Source organism: Stegodyphus dumicola, chromosome 2 (assembly GCF_044657685.1).
Source record: "Stegodyphus dumicola isolate Sdum_Otavi_A_Nest chromosome 2, ASM4465768v1".
In the NCBI taxonomy this organism is placed as follows: domain Eukaryota; kingdom Metazoa; phylum Arthropoda; class Arachnida; order Araneae; family Eresidae; genus Stegodyphus; species Stegodyphus dumicola.
The window spans coordinates 190,940,795-190,968,387 of record NC_140769.1 but is presented as its reverse complement, the minus strand read 5'-3'; the positions used below and the strand labels follow the sequence as shown (position 1 = coordinate 190,968,387).

The 27,593-nt window shown below is 33.5% G+C and overlaps 1 protein-coding gene across 3 annotated transcripts in view; it reads left to right on the top strand.

Annotated features, from left to right (window-relative positions):
• LOC146998683 (uncharacterized) overlaps nucleotides 1-27,593 on the top strand; it is a 57,657-nt gene that overhangs the window by 2,702 nt on the left and 27,362 nt on the right. For 2 of the 3 annotated variants that reach the window (XM_085811580.1, XM_085811578.1), the window contains exons 2-5: nucleotides 8,897-9,016; nucleotides 20,471-20,594; nucleotides 25,380-25,516; nucleotides 25,614-25,698. In XM_085811580.1, the coding sequence (XP_085667706.1) occupies nucleotides 8,897-9,016; nucleotides 20,471-20,594; nucleotides 25,380-25,516; nucleotides 25,614-25,698 (466 nt within the window). The remainder of the gene's footprint in view (nucleotides 1-8,896; nucleotides 9,017-20,470; nucleotides 20,595-25,379; nucleotides 25,517-25,613; nucleotides 25,699-27,593) is intronic. The other variant, XM_085811579.1, reaches the window with a different exon arrangement.

Here is a 27,593-nt window from a genome sequence, read left to right as displayed (position 1 = left end):
AGAATGGAAAAAGTAGTACAGTCAAAAGTCGTTAATTCGGACACCCATAATTCAGAATGATCTATAATCCGTACCTCAAAACTAAAAACTTTCTGCGCATGCGCCGCGTTGACACATGCGCATAGGCGTTTACGCGTGCGCGTAAGACCTTTTACGACTGCGCATATGAGTGTGCGCAAGTGCAGAATACGTTTTCGCGTGCGCGTTTTATGTATAATGGACGTATAAGCTAAAATTATCTAATTATCTATTTCAATTAATGTTGATGATTGCGTTGTTCCTTAATTTTCGAATTGGATCCGGCTTATTATTTTTTGCAGACTGTAAGAGCAATTTTATAAAAGTAAGCTTAAACATTTGATTATATCAAGTAGAATTTCCGATATATATTTGTTAATATGTAAAGGATCTAAAGCGAAAGAATGTTTTGAAATCCGAAATCTGTTTATCAATTTCACGCTGCTCGGCGGGGGGAACGCCACAGCGAGCGCGTCATGAATTGGAAGTTGATCTGTCAGCATTATCCTTATCTTCAGGGCAGATGTTTTTATTTTATTTGGCTTATAATTCCTTACCAAATTAGTATTTCATCTCGATGCGCTCCGTCTTTGATATGATTTAAAACAAGTTCCTTGTCATTATAATTCGCTTCTGATAGCGAAGAAAAGTGACAGAGGTTATTGAAAACAAAAAAATTTCGATTGACAAATTAGTCGGTATTCTTGACACAGCAATTATAGGACTTGAACGGCGGAACTTTGTAACTGAACAAGAAATTATGTCTGTTTAATAGAATTAGAGAAAGTATTATCACATGAAACGAAGCAAAACTTAAACAACTTACATTGAAAGAAATGTTTAATAAAGTAAACAAATAAATATTAAGCTTTTTCTTTTTGCAAATTTTGATACCCTTTAGATCATAATTGTTCTTTATTTCATAAATTACGGTTTCATATTTTTAATTTTATAATTTCTGCATGTCATCTTACGAGATTTAAACAGATGATCTATAATCCGGAAAAATCGATAATCCGGAATCGCCAAAGTCCCGACGAGTCCGGATTAACGACTTTTGACTGTATTCTCATTCCCATTTATGAAATAACCAATGCTGTTGACAAATTAATATGTATCCTAATTTCAGTTCCAAGATACCATTGAAATTATTTCTTCTTATAACATATGTGTGAAAAACCAACAGTTCCAGTATTTTAGACTTTGCATCAGGCTTTATGAAATTAAACATGACAACATCATTTTCTTCTGAATGATGCAGCCATACATATGAAAAAGACAGATAAAACACTTCTCAAAATGTTGTATCTGAAATGAGTTGTAAATGCTTTGCGTGAAAAGTTCTTGTATTGTTGTCAGACGTTTACAAACCTATTTGTATTCTAAGAAAGATCTTTTTAAATTTCTGTTATAGTAAAAGTCTTTGGAGAGACTGCAGCTGATATACAGTCAAAAGTCTTTAATCCGGACTCGTCGGGACTTCGGCGATTCCGGATTATCGATTTTTCCGGATTATAGATCATCAGATTAAATCTGGTAAGATGGTATGCAGAAATTATAAAACTAAAAATAAGAAACCGTAATTTATAAAATAATGAGCAATTATGATCTAAAGGGTATCCAAATTTACCAAAAAAGAAGCCTAATATTTATTTGTTTACTTTATTAAACATTTCTTTTAACGCGCGGATGCGTAAAGCATACCTTACTCATAGCCGAAATTAGAAAATTGCAACCAGAAAACTGTGTGATTTGTATTCGTGATATTTATAATGACGAGGAATTTGATTTAAATCATATTAAAGACGGAGTACATTGAAATTAAATACTACATTTAGTAAGGAATTATAAGCCGACTAAAATAAAAACATCTGCCCTGAAGATAACGATAGTGTTGACAGATCAACTTCCAGTTCATTGCGCGCTGCGACGTCCCCCCCCCCCCCGCGCAGAGCAGCGTGAAATTGATAAACAGATTTCGGAACAGTTAGATAAACAAAGGATATGCTTTTATCCATTTTTTGTAGCAATTCGTTTTTTGTTTGATGGACATCGAAACATACTTTCGTTTTCTAGATCCTTTGGGAGCTCCAGCATCGGAAATTCTATTTGACATAATCGAAAGTTCAAGCTTACTTTTAGAAAATTGCTCTTACAGTCTGCAAAAAATAATAAGCCGGATCCAATTTGAAGATTAAGGAACAACGCAATTATCAACATTAACTGAAATAGATAATTAGATAATTTTAGCTTATACCGTCCGTCATACATTAAACGCGCACGCGAAAACGTATTCTGCACTTGCGCAGATGCATATGCGCAGTCGTAAATGTCTTGCGCGCACGAGTAAAACGCCTATGCGCATGCGTCAATGCGGCGCATGCGCAGAAAGATTTTAGCTTTGAGGTCCGGATTATAGATCATTCCGGATTAGGGGTGTACGGATTACGGGTAAGTGCATTTTATTTTATTCTTGTTTTTATTTTGTAGAATGTAATGTTCATTGTTTTTTTTTTTAGTATGAATTTCTGTCGTTATTGTTGTTTTTTTGAATTGTTTGAAATTTATTTTAGTTATTTTGTTGATTAGTGCGTACCATCTGAATTGTGCAATTCGTAGATGTTTTTTAAAGTTGAAACAGAACGCTGTGTACAAGGTATTCTTTTAAATTTATTGTTGTTATGTTAATTTATTAAAGTGAGGTGCGCGTAGTTCGTAAATTCGTTTGTTGCCTAAATTGTGCAATTCGTAGATGTTTTTTTTAAGTTGAAACAAGATGCTGTGTACATGGTATTCTTTGAAATTTATTGTTATGTTAATTTATTAAAGCGAGCTGTGCGTAGTTCGTAAATTCGTTCGTTGCCTAGATTGTGCCATTCGTAGATGTTTTTTTAAATTAAAACATATTGCTGTGTACATGGGCTATTGTAAAATAATTTTGGTTAGAAACTTCACGATTTTGCTATCTAAATTTTTTGTTTTTGTTTCGGATTTTTAGCTTAATTGTGTGTTCAAAACGTAGTTTTTGCATTCGCGAAAACCGTGTTTTTGGAGATATTTTAGGCTTAAAGTTCGAAATGTAGACAAAAAATTTAGATAGCAATATGGCAGGGTGGAGTTTCTCGCCAAAAATATTTGGCGAGAAATTTGGCGTCTTGAGGGCGCATATCAGAGTAGTTCCACTTTTTCAAGTGTTGAGGTAGAGAATACTTTTTTGTTTGTTTGTTTTTATTTATACAGTCAAAAGTCGTTAATCCGGACACGTCGGGACTTCAGCGATTCCGGATTATCGAATTTTCCGGATTATAGATCATCAGTTTAAATCTGGTAAGATGGCATGCAGAAATTACAAAACTAAAAATATGAAACCGTAATTTAAATAAATAAAATCCAAGTATGATCTAAAGGGTATCAAAATTTACAAAAAGAAAAAGCTCAATGTAAGTTGTTTAAGTTGCTTCGTTTCATGTGATAATACTTTCTCTTTAATTCTATTAAACAGGCATAATTTCTTGTTTAGTTACAAAGTTCCGCTGTTCAAGTCCTATAATTGCTGTGTCGAGAATACCGACTAATTTGTCAATCAAAATTTTTTCATTTTTAATACCCTCTGTGTTACTTTCTTCACTATCAGAAGCGAAAGCAAATTATAATGACAAGGAACTTGTTTTAAATCATATCAAAGATGGAGTACATCGAGATGAAATACTACATTTAGTAAGGAATTATAAGCGAAATACAATAAAAACATCTGCTCTGAAGATAAGGATAGTGCTGACTGATCAACTTCCAATTCATTGCGCGCCGCGGCGTTCACCCCGCTGAGCAGCATGAAATTGATAAACAGATTTTGGATTTCGAAACATACTTTCGCTTCAGATCCTTTACATATTAGCAAATACATATCGGAAATTCTATTTGATATAATCGAAAGTTCAAGCTTACTTTTATAAAATTGCTCTAACAGTCTGCAAAAAATAATAAGCCGGATCCATTTCGAAGATTAAGGAACAACGCAATCTGCAGCATTAACTGAATTAAATAATTTTAGTTTAGCTTATACCGTCCATTATACATTAAACACGCATGATTAAACGTTTTATGCGCATGCGCAGACGCATATTTGCAGCCGTAAAGGTCTTACGCGCACACGTAAACGCCTATGCGCGTGCATCAACGCGACGCATGCCCAGAAAGTTTGTAGCTTTGAGGTCCGAATTATGGGTGTCCTAATTAACGACTTTTGACTGTATAGGTATTTGGCCATGGTATTCATTACATATATTCTCTGTCATTCATACGGAATACTAATATTTTTAGTAGAAAGTGTCTTTTACATTAAGTGCTTTGCTTGTCGACATTCTCAAAATTATGTTTAATAATTACTGCTACTGTACATATAATACAGTCAAAAGTCGTTAATTCGGACACCCGTAATCCGGAATGATCTATAATCCGGACCTCAAAGCTAAAATCTTTCTGCGCATGCGCCGCATTGACGCATGCGCATAGGCGTTTTACTCATGCGCGCAAGACATTTACAACTGCGCATATGCATCTGCGCAAGTGCAGAATACGTTTTCGCGTGCGCGTTTAATGTATGACGGACGGTATAAGCTAAAATTATCTAATTATCTATTTCAGTTAATGTTGATAATTGCGTTGTTCCTTAATCTTCAAATTGGATCCGGCTTATTATTTTTTGCAGACTGTAAGAGCAATTTTCTAAAAGTAAGCTTGAACTTTCGATTATGTCAAATAGAATTTCCGATGCTGGAGCTCCCAAAGGATCTAGAAAACGAAAGTATGTTTCGATGTCCATCAAACAAAAAACGAATTGCTACAAAAAATGGATAAAAGCATATCCTTTGTTTATCCAACCGTTCCGAAATCTGTTTATCAATTTCACGCTGCTCTGCGCGGGGGGGGGGCACGACGTCGCGGCGCGCAATGAACTGGAAGTTGATCTGTCAACACTATCGTTATCTTCAGGGCAGATGTTTTTATTTTAGTCGGCTTATAATTCCTTGCTAAATGTAGTATTTAATTTCGATGTACTCCGTCTTTGATATGATTTAAATCAAATTCCTCGTCATTATAAATATCACGAATACAAATCACATAGTTTTCTGGTTGCAATTTTCTAATTTCGGCTATGAGTAAGGTATGCTTTACGCATCCGCGCGTTAAAAGAAATGTTTAATAAAGTAAACAAATAAATATTAGGCTTCTTTTTTGGTAAATTTGGATACCCTTTAGATCATAATTGCTCATTATTTTATAAATTACGGTTTCTTATTTTTAGTTTTATAATTTCTGCATGCCATCTTACCAGATTTAAACTGATGATCTATAATCCGGAAAAATCGATAATCCGGAATCGCCGAAGTCCCGATGAGTCCGGATTAAAGACTTTTGACTGTATATTAATAGATTTATTACTAAATAACACATTTAAAACATTCATTTTACACAAGCAATTTTTCAAAGTTGTTTTTTGAATTTACTTGCTGATAGCTTAAAATATTTTTTTTTTTTGAAACAACTGCCTTTTTCATAATAAATTTGACAACGCCAAGAATCTTCAATAATATTCAAATCCTTTAAAGTAGCATTGTAAATAAAACTAGAAGAAACATTATACATCTTATCTTTCAAGATTCATTCAAACTTTGATTAATTACTCAAAGCAGTGGTTTACTAACTTTGATGACCCTGAGAATGCGTAAAAGTATTTTGTCATCTCAGAGAACCAATAATAATTTTTATTTCATTCTAATCATCTATTGTATATAAACACCTAGCATCCTCTGAAAAGTAATTGTTAAAATGCATTAAAAATATATCAAATTTTTAAGCACGAAAACTGATTTAATTCTTATTGTTTTAGGTAAATATAATAGTAATAAAAATAAAAAATTATTTAAAACGTATATTATTGCGGCCTTCGTTAATCATAATATTTTAGGAGCCCTGTGGTTCTGCATCTTTAAAGTCTTTTAAAAATTATGTAAGAACACAGCCATACTATTCTAAACAGCCGTGTTATCAATTATCATTCACCCCTGCCGATTTTCACCACCTCATCCAGTAGTGACGCACTGCTAGCCAGCGGTAAAACGGAACCCCGAACGGATGAGAAATATTCGTCTAAGGCAAGCACTTGTAGAACCACGTTGCTACCTCCAACAAACTAATTCACCAGGTTGCCAGCTTTGAACTTTTATCGCCATTTTTCACAATGTTTACATTTAACGGATCTTTTGCGGAAGTGCTTCTTTAAACTTATTTGATTCTTCCTTTCACATTTCGAAATTCATGTTCATTCCAAATAAAATTCACCCATTTTTTATGATTTATTTTAAAATAATTTTGGCTAAAGTGCAGAATCGCCCGCTCATTTGTTTGGCACTTTTTACAAGAGTAAGAAGAATTGGATTTTTGTCAATTTTCTTTGACTTTTTAAGTGAAAATAGGTCGAAGTGTACATGGATTAAGTCAAGGGAGTGCGCATTGCCATTGTGCAATTCTGGGATTTTTTTCAAGTGAAAATAGGTCAATGTGTACATGGATACCGCATATGTGCAATTCTTAAAAACGCGCGAAAAAGTGGGCGTTTCTGCACTTTCCCATAATTTTTATAAATGTTTCGAAAAAAATTTCATATTTTAACCATTTGACTGCTAAGCAATTCTTGCAAGAACACACGAAAACTGCGGGACATGACTTGATGTTGTCAAATAATGCCGCTGAAATACAGTATTTGCATGTTTGACAAGCATATCAAACCTACCACATGGGTCAATTCGGATGGCCTGGTTCAAATAATAATGTATTGTCAATCAAGTGAAAAAACTTCAAAATCAGTTAAAACCTATCCCTTGAAAACATTGTCCTAAACCAAGGTATATATCGGGAACCTTTTATCCAATAACTATCAATTGTTGGCCTTCTCGTAATTTCCATTTCGAATAAGACTGCAATAAAGGCTTTTATTTCGTATATTGTTGTCGGCGTCTACTTTTTTGCTCGAGAATTATTCGAAACAGTGTGCGAGGCAAAAAACTGGGTAGGATATTGATTTGTTTCCCTTATGATGGTTTCAAGCAGTGATTTGGTAGAAAATTAATTGAAATATGTTATGGGTGTAGCATCGGAGGTGGGAGGCGCACATCTAGGTCCAGGAGTCTTGAAAAAATTATTTGTTGCTTTAGAAAACACATTTGTCGGAGGAATATTCGTAAAAGTTGGTGTTTCTTCTGTTTCTGAAGATGAGATAGAAGACTCGCTTTCAATCCTCAGTCCTTTTCTTTGATGAGTTATAATAATGCTATCATCACTACTTGTGTCTGTTCTTTCACCATCCTCAGAATCTCTAGCAATTGAATCAACGTCCAAAATAATAGCCTGTGACATGGTTATTTGTTTAAATAATATATAAAAACAGTAAAAAGTTATTTTAGAATGCGCTCATGTTACAAAGTACACGTGAGGTCAGACTACGTTCACACCCACGGAGCAACAAAAACACACTGAAACTCACAGCACAGAAAGCGCTGCAGCGCAGTTTTCGAGACAAATGAACGCAGCGCTTTTGCGCCGCATAACAGTCAAACAGATAATCTATAAAATTTTTACCATTATCTTAAAGTATCTCTAACCATACCTGTAAAAAATTACATAGTTTTATTCAATTTCCGAAGATATGCATGAATTTATATATTGGCGCATTTTGAAATTTGGCATATTGTTGAAAGCAATAAAACATCAAATGTGGTTTAGACACTTTGCCAAAATTATTTGTAAGTAGAAACAATGTGACTTTTTTCCCACTCTTGCGCAATGTTAAAAAGGTAGGAACGAGGTGTCTTTTTCTTTCCACTTCAGCATAATGTAAGGGAAAGGAAAATTGGTTGCCGTATATTAAGAAGTTCGCCAAGTGAATTATTCTTTGCGCAAACTAAAAACAATTGCATCAATATAAATTTTTGAATTTCTCTGTAAATTTCACACCAAATTTTACAAAATTTAATTTCTAGGCATAATTTGAGTCGTAGAATCAAAATATGGAAAAAAAAAATGGTATGTTGTTTCAGAAAAAAGTCCCATTTTGTGTCGAAATACCTTTCATTAGAACAATGCTATATATAAATCTAATACATATCCTAAGTCATGCTTTTTAAAAGCGTAATTTGAATTTTGTCAATGAGCATAGTAGAATGGGAGATATAGAAATGTCCTTTTTTTGTTTTTGTTTTTTTTTTGCGCAGTGTACGTGTTTGCCAAAGTTTGGCCCATTCTAAAAATTTGCTGACTTACACTAAGGTGATTGCAATAATACATAAGCACCACAGATATAAAAAAAAAAATCTCTTTTTTTTTTTTTTTTTTTTTTTTTTTTTTTTTACATTGCAGTCACCTACATTTTCCTTTGTTGAATCTTCGATGACTGAGCTTATGGTACCATCATCACAATAGTTTCTATCCTTCTAATTTACTTAGTATCTTAATTTTTTGAAAGTATAACTTAATAACTTAATTTGGACACCCATAATCCGGAATGATCTATAATCCGGACCTCGAAGCTAAAAACTTTCTGCACATGCGCCGCGTTGACACATGCGCATAGGCATTTACGCGTGCGCGTAAGACCTTTACTACTGCGCATATGTGTGCGCGCAAGCACAGAATACGTTTTCGCGTGTGCGTTTTATGTATAACGGACAGTATAAGCTAAAATTATCTAATTATCTATTTCAGTTAATGTTGATGATTGCGTTGTTCCTTAATCTTCGAATTGGATCCGGCTTGTTATTTTTTGCAGACTGTAAGAGCAATTTTATAAAAGTAAACTTGAACTTTCGATTATATCAAATAGAATTTCTGATGCTGGAGCTCCCAAAGGATCTACAAAACGAAAGTATGTTTCGATGTCCATCAAACAAAAAGTGGAATTGCTGCAAAATATGGATAAAGACATGAAGAAGGTGACAGAGAGGTTAGTGAAAATGAAAAAATTTTGATTGACAAGTTAGTCGGTATTCTCGGCACAGCAATTACGGGACTTGAACAGCGGATCTTTGTAACTGAACAAGAAATTATGTCTGTTTATAGAATTAAAGAGAAAGTATTATCACATAAAACGAAGCAACTTAAAAAACTTACATTGAAAGAAATGTTTAATAAAGTAAACAAATAAATATTAAGCTTTTTTTTTTGTAAATTTTGATACCCTTTAGATCATAATTGTTCTTTATTTCATAAATTACGGTTTCATATTTTTAATTTTAGAATTTCTGCATGCCATCTTACGAGATTTAAACTGATGATCTATAATCCAGAAAAATCGATAATCCGGAATCACCGAAGTCCTGACGAGTCCGGATTAACGACTTTTGACTGTATAACAAAATTGCAAATAAAAACACACACTCACACAACACACATATACAGTGAACTACACAGAGAGCATCTTGGAGAAGAATGAAACAAATATGAGACTTTCACGCATCCGGATTACAAGATTTTATGGTAAAAATTGGCAAATTAAAGTTACTGATGATGAAAATGAAACTTTATACAAGGCTAAGTTGATAGGAAGTAACTATCATGTATTCCCGAAAATAGTGGAAAAGGGGGGCAAATCTGTAAAATTTGAGGCATCCACAGTTCAGCATAAGAATAGTGAATTATGGCATGGTCGGTTTGGTCATACAAATTATGGTGCTATTGTCAGGACTAGTAAGAGACATTCAGTTCGAGGTCTTCCTGTGTTAAAGCACTCACCTAATTTGTTTTGTGAACATTGCCAAATCAATAAGCAAAGATGAATCTCCTATAGACCTTTAGAAGGTATTCAAGTAAAGAGACCACTTGAAAGGGTTTTTTCTGATGTATGGGGATCTATTAACATTCCAGGTAGGAATGGTGACGTTATTTCGTTTCCTTTATTGACGAATATTCTTGTTATGTGGTAGTGTACCCCATTGTGGAGAAAAGTCAGGTGTTTGAAGTATTTGAAAGGCATATAGCACGTGCGAAAAGATCTTTGAACCTTAGATTGAAATACTTTAGGACTGACAATGGGCGAGAATATGATAATGATCAATTCAGGTCATATTGTAATAAAAAAGGTGTAAAGCACGAATTTACAGATGTATACACTCCAGAACAGAATGGAGTTTGTGAGAGATTTAATCAGACAGCTCTCAATAATGTACGTGCAATCTTACATGATAGTGGAATGAGTTCTGAATTTTGGTCAGATGCAGTAATGTATTTTGCATATTCATTTAATAGAATTTGTCATAAAGGCCAAGATAGAACCCCATTCGAATTATACACTAAGCGGAAACCATCAGTACCTCATCTTAAGGCATTTGGAACGATTGCCTATGTGGGAATTCCAAAGGCTAAAAGAAATTCTAAGCTTGATCCAAAGGCAACGAAGGGCCGATTGATTGGGTACAGTGTACGAACAAAAGGGTACAAGATTTGGTTGGAAAATGAGCAAAAGGTAGTAGAAACCCTAAATGCTACTTTTAAAGAGTCAATTGGAATGCAGAAAAGTGGCAGTGGAGCTGCACTGGGCACCCTTCCTGATTTGGAATCTGAAGAAAGGATAGAGTTCCAATCTACTGACACTCCAGTTGGCTATTTTCCTGAAATAGAGGAAAGAACCGATACCAATGTACCTTCTTCTACAATTGGCACTGATACTCAATCTACATTGAGACAAGTAACTTGGCTTCGTAAACCTGTTCCAAGGCCAGACGGCACTTGTACGGATGTGTATTATTTTGAGAGGGGGTCTAATCAAAGACTACGATCACAAAATGATGTAGAAAGGTATTGCACTGAACATAATATTCAGTATGATCCTACCTTGTTTGATTTCAAGGGAAGCAACACTTACAGTGGTGAAATCGACCCAACTGGTACTCCTTCAACGTCATATACCCGAGATAGCTGACTAGATGTTTCAATTCCAAACACTTATAACCAGGCAATGAAATCCACAGAAAAGCTTAAATGGATAGAGGCAATGGAAGAGGAAATGGCCAACATGCGAAAGCATAAGGTATGGCATCTTGTTCCACTTCCTAAAGACAAGACTCCACTAGGTTGCAGGTGGATTTTCAACATTAAACGTGATGAATTTGGAAACATTGTTCGTTTTAAAGCTCGTTTAGTGGCTCAGGGTTATTGGCAAATTAAATACGATATCTATGATGAAACCTACTTGCCTGTAGTCAACTTTTCAGTAATAAGGCTCTTTTTCTCCCTTTTGGTTGCACACCTTGGATGGGCAAATATACAATGCGACGTAAAAAGTGTCTATCTCTACGCTCCTTTATCAGAGGAAATTTACATGTCCCAACCTCAGGGTTTTGTAGAGCGAGATAAAGAAACTTTTGTATGTCGTTTAGATAGAGCCTTGTATGGTTTGCATCAGAGTGGGCGATTATGGTATTACGAGTTGGATAGAACACTATGTAACCTAGGGTTTATCAAGTTTGAGTGGTGCAATTGTGTCTAGCGTTTTAAAGATTTTGTCATTCTGTTGGTTTATGTTGATGATATAGTTGTGTTTGAAAAAAGTGAAGTTCAGGCCAAAAGGATATTAAAAGTCCTGAGTTCACATTTCGATTTGAAAATTTTGGTTAAAACAAGAAAGCTTCTGGGTGTGGAATTTGAATATGAGAACAATAGTGTTTTAATTCATCAGCAATTATATATAAAAGACATAGTTGATCGATTTAAGTCTTTTAAAATACAAATTACTTCCCTTCCAATAGTTAAAGGTGTGAAATACTCAAAGTCTCAAAGTCCCAGTACACAAGAAGAAACGACTGAAATGATGAATTATCCTTATAGAAATGTTTTGGGATGTCTCTCGTTTCTTTGCAATCGTACTCGTCCGGATATAGCTTATGCTGTTAATATATTTTCTCAGTTCCAAAGCAATCCTGGTAAGTTTCACTGGGAAGGATTACTTAAACATTTAGGGTACGTTTCCAATACCAGACAGCACAAACTTAAACTGGTATGCAAGGAACTGAAGCTCAATATATATTCAGATTCAGATTTTGCTTCAAACAGGGATGATATGCTGTCTATTGGTGGACAAATAGCTTTGTTGGGAGAATCACCTGTATCTTGGCATACATTTAAAGAAAGGGGAGTGAGTTTGTCTACTATGGAGGCTGAATTTATCTCCATGACTGAATCAGCAAAAGAATTAGTTTGGTTTAAAAATATTTTGGATGAATGCATTCAGTTTAAAATTGCAAGTAACTATGTTTTGAGGCCAATATTATTTGCTGATAACATGGCTGCTATATGTTTTACAAAATCACCCATTGAAAACTCAAGGACAAAACATATAGATGTGAAACTATTTTTCGTTCGTGATCTATTGAACAGGGAAATTTTTGATTTAAAATATGTTCCAAGTAAAGATAATCTGGCTGATCCTATGACAAAACCGCTGACTAAGCATAATCTGATAAGATTTTGTGGAACAATTTTCTTATGAAATTTGTTTTTGTGTGTATTTAAATAAAGAGTTTTGTTTATTTGAAACTAATATGTTATAAGTCATATGTGATGGATATTAGGTAAATGTAAAACTGTATAGTGTAGAATGTTGTATGAGTGACCAGGGCCCTGCATAAATGTATTGAGTGTATGATCATACATATGTCTTTGTATTGTTTTATAACATGTTGGACTTTCTTGTTATGGTAAATTTTTAAATAATGGGATAAGATGATCCCAACGGAAAATTTTCTTAAAAATTTCTGAATTGAAGAAATTGTGATATTTAGTTATTCTTGTTTTGAATTTTGTAAAGATACTGGCATTCAGTTTTTATTTCAGGTCGGAGATGATGATGTGGGGGGCATTTGTTGGAAAATATAGCTTATTGTAAACCTTTTACTGCATCATCTCTCCTCCTTGAAATGTTTATTTAGTTTAGTTCTTATTTTAATGTAATATAGTAGTTACTTCTACTTCTTTTTCTTGCTGCCACTGTTTGCGTTGAGAATGGACTGTTTTCAACCTAATTGAGATGCAAAAATGAAAGTGATGTTACGTCATCTGGAAAGCCGATTCGTGGCGATAGCTGATTGGTTGCCGTGAGATGACGTCATTCCTACTTCTGCTATAAGTATCTCGCGTCGCTCTGGCTCTTCCTTTACCAGAAATAATACTGACTGGATTACTTTTCACAATATCTTAATCAAACATCCTCCTATTTTCACTTCACTTTCTACCAAGCAGGATATCGATCTTGCCATTCATATCTTCACTGACAGTATACTGAAAGCTTTCAGAGATGCTACAGTTACCATTCAATTAACTAACAATAATATTCGACTTCCTCGCAGTATCAGAGACATTATCAAAGAAAGAAACCGATTGCTGAAGCTTTGGCACCGTAACTGGGACCCTGCCCTTAAAAGAGAAATCAATATTTTTAATAGAAGAATCAAGAAACTTATCACTGATTTTGAAAAGGAAACAAGAGAAGATTTTATATCTAAACTTAATATTAATGATGGTTCTCTGTGGAAGTATCTTCAAAATCTTAAAAGATGTAGTATTAATAATAGACCTATTCATACGGATACTAAAATTGCCTACTCACTTAAAGATAAAGTCGATATTTTCGCTGAATACCTGGAAAAGCAGTTTACTCCTAATATGGAGCCTATGAATCAGACCTTTAAAGATGTTCTCGAAAACTATGTGTATTCCTGGCTTCATTCTTCTTCGGCTCATAACATCCCAAGGCTTACTTCTCCCATGGAAATTACTTATTATTAAATATCTCAACATCAAAAAAGCTCCTGGAAGTGATCAAATTACAAATAAAATGCTTCGTAACTTACCTAGAAAACTTATCAGTAAATTCGCTAGTATTCTCAACGCTTGTCTTGCTCTCAACTATTTCCCTGATCCTTGGAAGCAAGCCAAGATCTTTCTTCTTCCCAAACCGGGTAAAGATGTGACCAAGCCTGATGGCTATCGTCCTATCAGTTTGTTATCCAGCCTTGGTAAAATTTATGAAAGACTTATTCTCACTAGATTGGAACCTTTTCTTCACCTGCTACCTAATGATCAGTACGGATTCAGAAAAAACCTCAGTACTACTCGACAACTAGTAAGAATTGTAAAATTTGTGGGATCTGCATTCCATAACAAGCAAAGTGTTGCGCTCCTTATGCTGGATGTGGCAAAAGCCTTTGACCACGTCTGGCATGAGGGGCTCGTCTTCAAGCTTATCAACTTGGGACTTCCTAGAGAGCTCATTCTTCTGATCTTCTCCTTTTTGCAAAACCGCACTTTCTTCGTCGCTCAAGGAAATGAAAAATCCAATTCAAGACCTATAAGATCCAGCGTCCCACAAGGAAGTATTCTTGGTCCAGTACTATATCTTTTCTACATATCAGATTTTCCTCACCCTGGTTTGGACAATTACTCTCTGTTAGCATGTTATGCCGACGATACGGCGATTGCAATTAAATCCATTCAAGCTAATCATGCAATAGAAAAAATGCAAAATTACCTCTATGCCGTAGAAGACTGGTGCACAAATTGGCGAGTAAAAATCAATGCTAGCAAGTCACAACTTTTAATTCTTAACAAAACTAAGAAAAACATTGCTTTTAAAGACCTCTACCTTTTTCAGGAAGCTGTTCTTCTGGTCACAAAGGCCAAATACTTAGGAATTATTTTGAACCAAAGGCTCACATGGTCTAATCACATTAATAGTGTCAAGAGCAAAGCCATGGGCATAATATGCAGATTTCTCCCGGTCATTGGAAAATATTCAAATCTTAGCTTGCATACCAAAAAACATATATATATACCACTTGCATTCGACCGATACTTTGTTATGCTGCTCCTGCTTGGAACACGGTCACTCAAACTCAACTGCATCAATTACAAGTAGTGCAAAACAAATTTCTGTGCATTATTACTGATTCTCACTATCTTATCCGCAATAAACTTTTACACAGAGACTTAAAACTTGAGACGATTCCAGATTACATCAGAAGATCTAATGAAAAATTCTTCAACAAAGCTGTGCAATGTGACTTTGTTAATTACTCCCAAGTTTTTAATTATGAAATTCTCTTCGAAGATAGAAGCGTCAGACCACTTGCAGCTCACACCTTCATGGGAGGAGACGACAACTTTTTCACTTAGATCCTCAATTGTTAGCTATTTACACTTCCAATGCATCTGATTTTGATTGAAGTTCTTCTGTTGCTTCGTTGAATAATTGTATTTAAATTGTGTTGTATAGTTGTTTTGTATTGTGTTGTATTTAGCACTACTGATTGATGTTGTTTAATTATATTTGAATTTGTCATTAGAACTATTGCTGTAGTGTATCTTCTCGTATTGTTATCATTGATTTCCATTGTGGTCCATCTTGGGTCCTCCTTGAAAGCTATGATCGCTCGTCACCTTTTGCGAACTTGTCCGATTGGATTGTCTTGCCCCTTTTTGTACTTCTCTTCTTCCCCTTATGTCCGTTTTCTCATCTGAGATTTTCTCCACGTCCGGATTTATTTATGTCAAGCGCCCTTGGGCTTTAATTTTGGAACCGGCAACATTGCTCTTCGCAATAGCTCGGTCAATTATAGTCTAAATCTAAGTCTAAGGCTCTTCCCTTACCTGGATCTTCAAAGCACTGATCTTATATTTGTCATTTTCGTAATCTTCTTATTGTTATATCAGAGACTTTGTAATATTGTGGACTTATGGACATGATCCGTGTACCTGGATCTTCAAAGCTCTGATTATTTATTGCTAGTGTAAAATGTTTTTCACCATTTGCTACTTCGCTCAAATACCGCCGTTCCTATATGTACATAGTGTATAGTTTCAGTAACTCATGTGCCTCAGTGTTGTACAAGAACTTTAGTGTTTAATTTCTCAGACCAAGACTTCACTGAATTGTGATATCTACTATTTCAAGATGCATTGGCTGTGGACAGTTCACGGGAGGGTGACCCCCACCTGACTACCACTGTCCAATCTGTGTTTTACAGAAAGAATGAATTTGAATATTTTGTTTAGCTAATCTGTTGCACTCAGTTGTGCCATTTCTCTTCATTTAGATCGCGATATTAGTTTAATTATTCCAATCTGGGTAACCTGATAATTATTAATATATCCAATATTTCTCATTGCACGCGTAAGCTGATTTGCTCGGAGTCTCAAAATTTCACAAAATTTGACAAGTTTCGCCTAGTTGGCGCGGCGTAAATCGCCTTAATTAAAAACTTAAGTACCAATGCCTTAGGGCAATTTACCAACAGAGACGGTTAAAGTAGCGGTTGGCTACTAATTGCCGCCTAGCCATTGACTCGATTTCGATTGGCTCTTCCCTTCTAGTTCTTGAGCGAGCGGTTTCCAGCCCCTTCAGAAGGATGCATGCAGTCCGGTGATTAAAGTTTCTTGGTTCCGGCTTGCGGGATGGCTGTTCCTGAATAAAGTTCCTTGGTGCCTATCCGCGAGATGATTGTTCCGGAAAAAGTTCCTTGGTTCATATCCATAAAATGATTGTTCCAGAATAAAGTTCCTTGGTTCCAGAGGCTACTATATGAGCGACTGCTGTGGGCGGCATCCATGTTCTTCAATGAAGGCGGAATTTAAAACACGTGAGCGGCGATTCTTTGTGCAAACGGAGTTAGGCCGGTTTTAAGTGCTGTCAAGAACTTCATTTAAATTTTCGGGTGTTTTTCTTGACCATTGATTATGGACTTATTGAATGTGTAGCCAGCTTCATTTTTAGGCCGCATAATTACTGTTTAGGACATTTTTGTTTGTATAGGATGCAGTGTTTTGGAGACCAGGTAAAAATATTATTTGATGAATGATGGTTATATTATATTTTTCCTAAGACTCTGATATTGTTGAAATTTATTTTCTGTGTTTTTATTATTTATTATATTGTTAATAAATTGGTTAAGTTCAAAAATTTTTATTGTCTTCAATGTCTGCACAATATATCTCAAGGAGCTTTTATTGCTACTACTGCTGAATGTTTAATTTTTTCAAACTTTAAACTTTGCTTTAGCATCACTTACAAATAGCGCTAACCTGGTTGCGATAATACGTAAGTACCACATTTTTATTTTTTGCTGTCATATTATAAAGTTCATTTTAGCTATTTATTATACAATATTTTGAATTTGAAAAATAAGCAAGGTATAATGTTATAAAGCATAATTTATGAAATAGTTCTTAGCAAAATAGCTATGTAATTAATTAAAAATGTCCTTTTAGTGTTTTCATGGTAAGAGTTGTCCCATGTAATTGTCTCAGAATATGCGTCAGTTTTCTCTATAAAATTAATTTTACACTTCCCCCCCTCCGATTTTTTTTTTTTTTTTTTCGAAATATTTCTGGCTTTTTGCTGTTACTAAATTGGTAGGGGTAGTTTTTGTTTAGGATTTTAAACATTGCAGGTTGGAAAGATTTGAAGGCAAGATTTATAGACCCGTCGTTCTAGAAGATTCGAGAAAAATGTGACGAAATGAAAAATTTCTCCATAGTATTAATACATAATTTCTTACTTTTTGGAGAACGTCTGAAGGACAAAGAAAACATCATAGTTGAATGTTTTACTTCTGATACTAGAATCTTTTTCTTAATATTTTTATCTTCCCTTTATTTTCTGTACTTTTCACTAGACAAAAGCATGGAAAATGTTAAAAATGCTTCCAACCTTATCACGTGTACAGGTGTTATAGAACGTAATTTTTTTTATTAATGAAGAAACTGAAAACTTGCAATTTAAAAGATTCATCTAATATGTCTTAATGCATCATACACAGAGCAGGCGCTAGGCATTTTCCACCTGATGCATTCTCTGTGGATCCTAAATTCTGCTGCTTAGTAGTACCTTTCTAGATTTTGCTTTCAATGCCTGCTCCAAATTCTAAAAGTTTTGCCACTTCTAGATTTTGTTCCTCGGTGTATCACTAAATTCTAAAAATTCTGTCACACCAGCTCTGTAACCGAACTTTACCATATATATTTCATATTTCTTCTGAATGTTCATATTACTATAGAAATAAAATTAGCAGCTTTCTCTATACATGCTAAATACATTTAGTGTTTTTAGAATAACAGAAATCTTTTAGTAAATTCAAAAATTCTAAAATGAAAAGGAAATGTGGAAGAAAGAAACTGAATGCATTAAGAAAAAGGGAAATTATTCTTCAAAGATATGTATAGATATTATTATGTAAATTACCTAGTTGTTTACAATTTCAGCCTGTACTATAATTTCCCATTTCTATTTTCTCACCGGAATGCAAGTCACTTAGACAGTTTACAAATTGAGGTTTTTGGAGTGTAAGACAAGAGTGTGTTTCTAACCTCCACTTGCTCCCTGCATTAGTTCCTGCCAGCTCTGATAATTTGTAATTATTCGTCTTTACATTATCGCTGCTGACATTTGAATTTATTATGACGATTGAGTTACTGAGCCCACTTAAAATGAAATTAAATTGTATAGTCTTTGATCACTAGTCCATATTTTTAGTTTGAATTCGATTCTTCTTGTTTAATTACATCACCATGAGCTGTAATTGATTTTGTTGGCATAAAAACATGCCTTTATGTTCTAAGTTCTTTTTAAATAAGAAGCTTATTTAAACCTTTGTCTGACTTTGTAGTTACTTTTAGACATAGCGATAATTTGCTTCACATCTGTCTGGAGGGTTTTGGACTAAGTAACTTTTATTAGATCAAGTAAACCCTCATAGGTACATTTTGGAGAGCTCGACAGGTTAGGAGATAAAACACGCAGAAATTACAGTAAGAACATTGTCTTGCATATTGAGACAAAGTTCTAACTGTTAGAAAAGTTGCTTAAAGTGAAGGAAATTGACATAAATTAGGCAAAATGTCTGGGGAGTCTTTAAATTAAAGAGACACATAAATATTTTGTTGAGTGTTGTTGCTTACAAAGCATAAATATTCTGTAGCCTTTGATGTGCAATTATCCTATTATTGCTTAAGAATCTATGTCATAAATTACATGTATTTTCAACTGTGAAATTTTATTAGATTGTGATTTTAATAGGGCTTTTTTAACAAATATTGTTAAAAAATAAATAACATTTAATAATGACTAAGGTTATCTAATATCTAATTTTATTACTTATAAGTTTATCGTTTAAAATTATCTCTGCATTTTAAAGCAAGTTATTGACTTTCGTTAACCTTATCGTGGTCACTAAGATAAAACAACAAAATGTAAAAATTCATGTAAAACCTATTCTTCGCATCTAATGAGACTTAAAATAATGCAAAACAACATATCACCTCTGGTGCTTTAGTGGATAATTAGGACCTTAAAGTATGTTAACTGAATTATAACCCCTGCAACTCAAGAAGCTATGACACTAACTGTGTCAAACAGAACCCAGCTAACTTTCAAAACTTGCGAACCGTGCTTATATTCAAGCCTTTCAGGTTTGTTCTGATCAGCAGGTCTCTCTCTAGACAAGCAGGAGCGGCGACAACAGCCATTCTTTTGTTTTGAATCATGCTGATTGTGATTTTACTTCTCGTTTACTTCTCGTTATAACCTATGCCACTTGACATAAAATCTATTTACGATTTACTAAACCCATAGACTGAGCAAGTATGTGACAAAAATGAGACATGAAAAAAAAAATCAGCATAAAGCTAACTGTTAGTAAAACCTAAATAAAATGTCATTTATCTTCTTTCAAATAAAAATATTTAATGCTACTTGATAAATTTCATAAAGTTGATTTTATTCTCAAACTTATTAATAATTGTGTTAATTATGCTTAATAGTAACACATCCTACTTATGGGTCTATTTTATTTTTAAAATGGTATTACAAAAGTGAACTTCGACATAGATAATATTTTTAATTGAATTTATTCAGTTCCCATTTGCTTATAGGTCCTTAATTTTTTTCATTAATGGTCCTTAAAAGTACTTAATTTTCGTGTGCAGAAATGTGTACAAACCCTGTAATACGCCTTATTTATTTTGCACATTTAGTCTGAATATTATAATTTATCTTCTCTGTCTTGAAATCCTAAAATCCGCACAACCTCTGGTCCCAAGCTTTGTGGATTTCTGGAATTCTACTGTACGCGCATGCGTTGATAGTTTCTAGCTTTGAGGTCTGGATTATGGATGTCCAGATTAAAGACTTTGTACTAGAAAGTTTTCTTTAGTCAAGAAAACTTTTTGTTTCCAGGTAGTGAAAACAATTGATTTTACATATCAAAATGTTATGTTTGTCAGCCTTGTTCATTTATTCTAGTAGATAATTGTAGATATGATTATATATTAAAATTTTAATATGCTTTAAATATTCTACATTGCTTTATTTTTGCTGTGGTAATTAGCTTAATTAATTTTTTTATGTTTTTAGGTTTTATGAAGTTCCTGTAGAAAATGATACAGCTCGTTATTCTTACAATCCATGCTATGCTTTTGATTCTCCTGATAAGATGACTACTTTGAATCAAGCAAATGTAGCTTGTCGTGCCGCAGCTGTAAAGTATTATACTTATTCTTTAAAAAACCTATCATTTTGTTAAACTAAATCAATTAGTATATTGTAATAAATTATATTGCTTTTTTTTCTTGGATGAAATGTGTATAAATGTAATACTATAAATATTTAGGTGTTTCAGTGTCAAATCCTGAATATTGCAAAATTTTTAAAAATATGTTGTTATAATTGCATGCTAGGTTGGAATTAACATCTTGTTGAGCTTCAAGCCACAGTGCTAACATATCTAGGACATGTAATACTTATTAATTTTAAAATACCATTTTTTATCTGTCATCTTGTTCTTCTTTGATCTACATTAGAATTTAAAATGTGATAATAATTTAATTTTTTGCTTGACACATTATTTATGACAAAGCTACTTACTTTGGATTTAAAGCTTTATAATATATAAGTAATACATCAAGTCTCATCAGAACAGAAGAGTACTGTAGTTTATTTTATCTTATATAAAGAGCAAGTTAGATAAGAATGAGTCAACTACATTAACTAAATGTGATGTAATAAAGATAAATAGGTAAATTTTTCAGATTGTTAATAGCAACAGCAGTTTGTTTACTGCAAAACGATAATTTCATTTAAATTCTGGAATTATCTATAAAATGGCACCTTATTTAATGAAAACTGTCAAGAATGAAACAGTGTGCTTTTATAATTGTGAATTCAAAAGAAATAAAATTACTTTGTTTAAACATTGCAAAAATAATCTATTATTAAAGCAATAATTTACTGATTTTTAGAACAGTATAAAGAAAATGGACATGCTCACATCATTAACAATTTCGGAGAAAGAGTCTGAAGAAGTAGAAAACAGGTTATGAAAATAGCTGAATGAAGATTCATCAGCAATGCAAACATTTCTGTCTGTCAAAATGCTTAAAATATGAAGTTATCAAAATCAGTTGTTAATCAAGTTAATGAAGATCAGCACTTAAAATATTACCCCCTCCCTCCAAAAAAAAAAAAAAAAAAAAAAAAAAAAAAAAAAAAACTTCAAAACACAGAAAAGACAAAAAAATTCAAGCTAAAGAAAATTACCTTTACATCCATAAGCAGTCAATTCCATCTGGAAATGAATGGAAACTCATCATACAGTATGAATCATATTTTACATTGTGACTTTTAATCTCAGTCAAGGCACTAAATGTTATCATTCAAAATAAGTTGACTTTGTCCCTATGTTTTTCAAGGTAAAAACCTAAAAAAAAGTTTATTAGAATAGTAATAGTTTGATATGCCATGGACAAAGAGTAATATGTTTCTAAGCCTTTCTTTTTTGGGGGGAGAACTGTAAACAATAGTTCTGTGCATTTAAATGAATGCATTTAAAAAAGTTTGCTTTCTTTTAGTATCTAAATGATAATAAAAAGAACCATTTTATGAGAAAAAGGAACAAAATTCTATAGGGCCAGTATTTGAATTTTTATAAATGGTCTATACTGTTCAACTATGGCCTTTAAAATTTCTTTGACATACACTTTTTCTTTTGTTGGGAGTCTTCTGCAAAGTAAATTCAGCAGAACGGGATACAGTATAATTCCTTCCTACTTGTTTCTCAACTTGAAAAAAAAAATGCCAAAATCTTTCAACATGTATGGATTCCACTTTTTTTGTCCACAAAATTATCCTTGTTCATTTTCCGCTGCTTGTAATTGGCTTCTTACAGTTCCTGCTGCTTTATACCAACAAACCTGTAACTTTTCATGGAGGTGTGGATTTGCTTTGACTGAACTTGGCTGTCAGCCATTTATTAGAAGATCACATTTATTGAGCAACCAGAAACTGATTTTGTGTCTAAATAGAATCGTTTTTCCAACGTCCCCAAACTTGATGTAACAAAATGTTTTTGGTTATGATTGAAAGTACGTATATCACTCAAAAAAAAAAAAAAAAAAAAGGATAATGAAACTGTGATTCATTTAAAGATAATTTACCTTCAATTATTAAAATTACTCTTAAAAAAACAGTAACTACATGCATGGCATAGCCGGAGATTTTCATAGAATAGGCAAAAAGAAATTAATGAAGCTATTTAAATAATATTTTGTACTTACGTATTTTCCCATTTGACATGAAAGTATTACCATGCAGTATAACCTAGTACCAATAATAGATAAGCATGATATAATAACCCCTCATAACATCTTGCTTTCATCTAGCATAACTAGGGTTCCCCCCTCTCCCGCAGTTCTAGGATTCTCCCAGAATTGAGTCCCGAAAATTAAAATCTCCCGGCTCCCAGAAGGAATTTAAAATAAATATTACTCTCCCGGAAAATCAAGTTTCTCGAAAATAACGACAATGTGCACAGACGAAATAGTTGAGAGCATCGAAAATCACATGATTGCGCACTGCAGCCAGAGAACATCTATGTTAGTACACATTCATTGCAGCAGCGATCTGCGGTAAGTGGCTTACGGGACGAGTCATGGTTTCATGCTGACCTGTCACGCGCACGCGCTCTCATCTCATCTCCCCTCACCCTCTCATTTTCAATCCATTCTTTCATTTAGTCTGCAGTTAGCTAGCTATCTACAAACAAGTGCATATTTTGAAATAATTTAAATGCTTTCATTATAATGTTTAGTAAAAAAAAAGATTCTGATTCTGAGAGTAAACAAGTACCACAAAAAAAAAGACAAAATATTTGACGTCGTTTCAAGACAAGTGGTTAACTCAATTTGATTAGCTTATGAAGAGAGACAACTTTAATGGAGAATGTAAAGTATGTCGGAAAATGATTAATATTAAGTACGAGAATGTTAGAGCTTTAACTGTACATTCCCAAAGCAATAAACACTTAGTTATATAACAATAGTTAATATTGAATAGTTAACAATAGTTAATATTGAATAGAGATTCTTCGCTATCGGTTTCGAACTTTTTTATGAAGAAATCTTCAGAAGAATGGGACAAAATATATCAGCAATTGAAAATATTTCAGTCTATCATAGGATTAAGCACTATCACACTTTTAATAGTCAGGATTGCATAAATTGTATAGCACTCTATTTCCAGATTCCTCTTTGCCAAAAATGATTTCTTGTGGTAGAACAAAATGTACAAGTATCTGCGAGAGTGTGCTTGCTCCTGGAGCTCAAAAAATACTTTTAAACGAGATTAAGGAGGCAGAGAGTTTTTCAGTTCCGACTGAAAAGAAACTTTTTTTCTTCTTCCAGAAACTTTTTTTCCCTTCCCGGATTTTGACAACCAAGAGGTGGCAACGCTAGGCATAACCCTGATTGATTCTCATTATGTCTCATTTTGTTTTTATGCACAAAAATATAAATTAACTCTTGTTGCTGTATTTTTTTCCCTTGCATTTTGAGGGGGGGAGTTTAACATTTTGGACTTGTTTTCTACAGAACAGGATTATTTCATTGGATTATTTTCAAAGTTTTGGATCTTACCATAAAAAGAGTGCATGATGGTTTGCTGAATATGTCTGATAAAAAATTGATAAACTGGGAAGTGGGAAATTTGTACTCATAGCATACTAAACAGAGCTTCTGGTAAAATTGGTGGGCCTAACAAAGTAGTAGAAAATGGCAAAAACCTTTTTATGAAAATATGTTGAATACTGATAGTTTATTAAACAAAGAAACATCAATTCTTTCATAATGCCACAAGAATGAGTGGTACAACTTTGGTGGGATATCCTCCCAATTTTCATGGTCATCAGGATAATATGTTAGTACCTAATATTTTGATATAAATTTAAATTTTATGTAAACTCTAGAATTAACTTAATTAATTAATTAAAAAGTGTCAAATTTGTTTCATTCTTCTCCAAGATGCTCTCTGTGTAGTTCACTGTATATGTGTGTTGTGTGAGTGTGTGTTTTTATTTGCAATTTTGTTATACAGTCAAAAGTCGTTAATCGGGACTTCGGTGATTCCGGATTATCGATTTTTCTGGGTTATAGATCATCAGTTTAAATCTCGTAAGATGGCATGCAGAAATTCTAAAATTAAAAATATGAAACCGTAATTTATGAAATAAAGAACAATTATGATCTAAAGGGTATCAAAATTTACAAAAAAAAAAGCTTAATATTTATTTGTTTACTTTATTAAACATTTCTTTCAATGTAAGTTGTTTAAGTTGCTTCGTTTTATGTGATAATACTTTCTCTTTAATTGTATAAACAGACATAATTTCTTGTTCAGTTACAAAGTTCCGCTGTTCAAGTCCCGTTAATTGCTGTGCCGAGAATACCGACTAACTTGTCAATCCAAATTTTTTCGTTTTCACTAACCTCTCTGTCACATTCTTCATGTCTTTATCCATTTTTTGCAGCAATTCCACTTTTTGTTTGTTGGACATCGAAACATACTTTCGTCTTGTAGATCTTTTGGAAGTTCCAGCATCGGAAATTCTATTTGACATAATCGAAAGTTCAAGTTTACTTTTATAAAATTGCTCTTACAGTCTGCAAAAAATTAATAAGCGGGATCCAATTTGAAGATTAAGGAACAACGCAGTCATTGACATTAACTGATGAAATAGATAATTAGATAATTTTAGCTTACACCGTCCGTTATACATTAAACGCGCAGGCAAAAACGTATTCTGCACTTGCGCACACGCATATGCGCAGTAGTCAAGGTTTTACGCGCGTGCGTAAAATGCTTGTGCGCATGTGTCAACGCGGCGCATGCGCTGAAAGTTTTTAGCTTTGAGGTCCGGATTATGGGTGTCAGAATTAACGACTTTTGACTGTATAGATTTTATAATCTAATTAAGTAATAATCTTTAATCTAGGCATGTATTAAAAGCCCAGGTGGAAGTGATGGTGAGCTTCCAGAAGAGCATGCAATAGGCATACAGAGTACAGCTAAATTTGGATATAATGTACACCTTAAATTACATATCAATTATACCGTACCTGATTCAAAAGCGTAAGTTTTAGTATTGTAATATTTTTTTTTGATAAAATTCTCATAAACTCATGTCACATAAATTTTACTGAGATAATTTTTTTAATATATTTCGCAGGAGTCTAACTGTGATATTAAAATGTGATAATACTACAGAGCACCATTTAAGTATTATTTCATTTCATAAATTTACAGACGTGTATGTAAGTAAATTTTTTTTTCCTTTCACCTGCAAATTCAATTTAATAACTGATCAGGGTTAACATCACAAATTACAATTTACAGAAAATCTATTTAAAAATAATATTCAACGTAGTACACATTAAGTGTATCATTCTGAATATTTTTTTTTAATGTGAAAATTAAATTACTGTATATACTCATGTAAAGCTGAAAATTTTAAGGGGGAAAAAATCAAACTTCAAAGTAGGTAGTTGGCTTAAACCTGGAACCTAAAATAGGGGCACATGGAGCCACTGATCAACAGTACATCGGTAAAATAGATTTTTAAATATATCATTCATACAGGAAAAACACAAAATTGTGTATTTATTCTTCCTATTTTTTAGCCCAAAGGGCTGTTAATTTTGTTTTTCGCATTTTGCGTTAAAAACGTCAAATGTCGGTTCACTTTTCAAATTGTTGCCACCAGATATTATCGCCCTGTGTTATATTTAAAGAAATTAATAATGAAAAATCTGTATAAATATATGTATGTTTCTCACATTGTGATAAAACAACAGTATCCAAAGCCATCCAATTTTGAATAACGTACCACCGAATATGGGCGTCTGGAAGGCCCAATTTGGAATTTTTATTATCGATTTCATATTTTATAACACTTTAACAAATTTTTTATTAACAAAACAATTTCAAAGCAAGTGATGGCAACACTGAACACTGTACGGGGGGAGGGCATTTTTATCTCCAGCGCATGAGACTGTGTATTGGAAAATCTAAAGATATGCTTATTTTAAAATTATTTTGCAATTTTGCCGTTGAATTGAATTTTGCGGTGTAAATGCGAAGAACATAATATTTAATAAATAATGGTAACACACAAAATGTTTAAAAAAAGGCTTCTTTGTGCATAATATAAAATCTGAAAGCTTTCAGATTTTTTTTTTTTTTTTTTTTAAATTTTATTTCTTCATCTAGCGGGACAAGCCAATTCAATCTGTACAGTGTTTGTGTGGGGCTCTGTGTGACTCACTCTTAACATGCTGAGCGCCATGTCAGCCATCTGTGGCTGACACTAGACCATAGGTGGGGAACCTGCGGCCTCCGCGAGGTTCTTGTGCGGCCGTTTGCCACCTAGTACAGAATGGTTAGTTCGTTTCAAACAACTATTGTACATCAACACCATGACAGTTGTGCGAAAAATCCCGCCAAAGACAGTCATATTGTAACATGACGTCAGAATACTAATCTGAAACGGACTCTAACACGCATGAGCGAGGCTCTGGCCCACAGCTAGCAGCGCCAACTACCTTGTCTAAGAAGTAAACAAAACTTGGTTTCAGATCTCCCATTTGAGTGTCACACCTTGCTTTGGCTTCTCTGACTCGCATCTCTCAACGCTTCCCTGTTGCGATCTTCAGCTAACTGTAGTTAACAGTGCGTGCTTATAACAGGTACACGGTTTTATTGTATTTCTAGAAAGTGCACACTTTGTTAAAAATATTATTTGATATTCGTTTTTTTATCCATCATGTCAAATAGTAAGAGAAGAAAATTAGGTGATGAAAACAGAACATTTAATGTAGAATGGGAGTTAGATTTTTTCTTTACTGCTGAGAAAGATAAAATGATGTGTTTGTTGTGCAATACAGTTTTAAATACTTTAAAAAAAGTGAATGCAAATAAACACTATTTGACTCATAAAGATCATAAATATTTCGCTTTAGAAGGTGAATCATGAAAAGCTGCACTTCAAAAGTTGAAAAATGAGAAGCATCATCAGCAGGCATCTTTTAGTGCCTTTGTAAATCAAAATTCCACTGCAGTTGCTGCTACATATAAAGTAGCACATTTACTTGGAAAAAGGGGCAAACCATTTAGTGACATTGAAATAATTAAAGAATGTATTGTTGAAGCA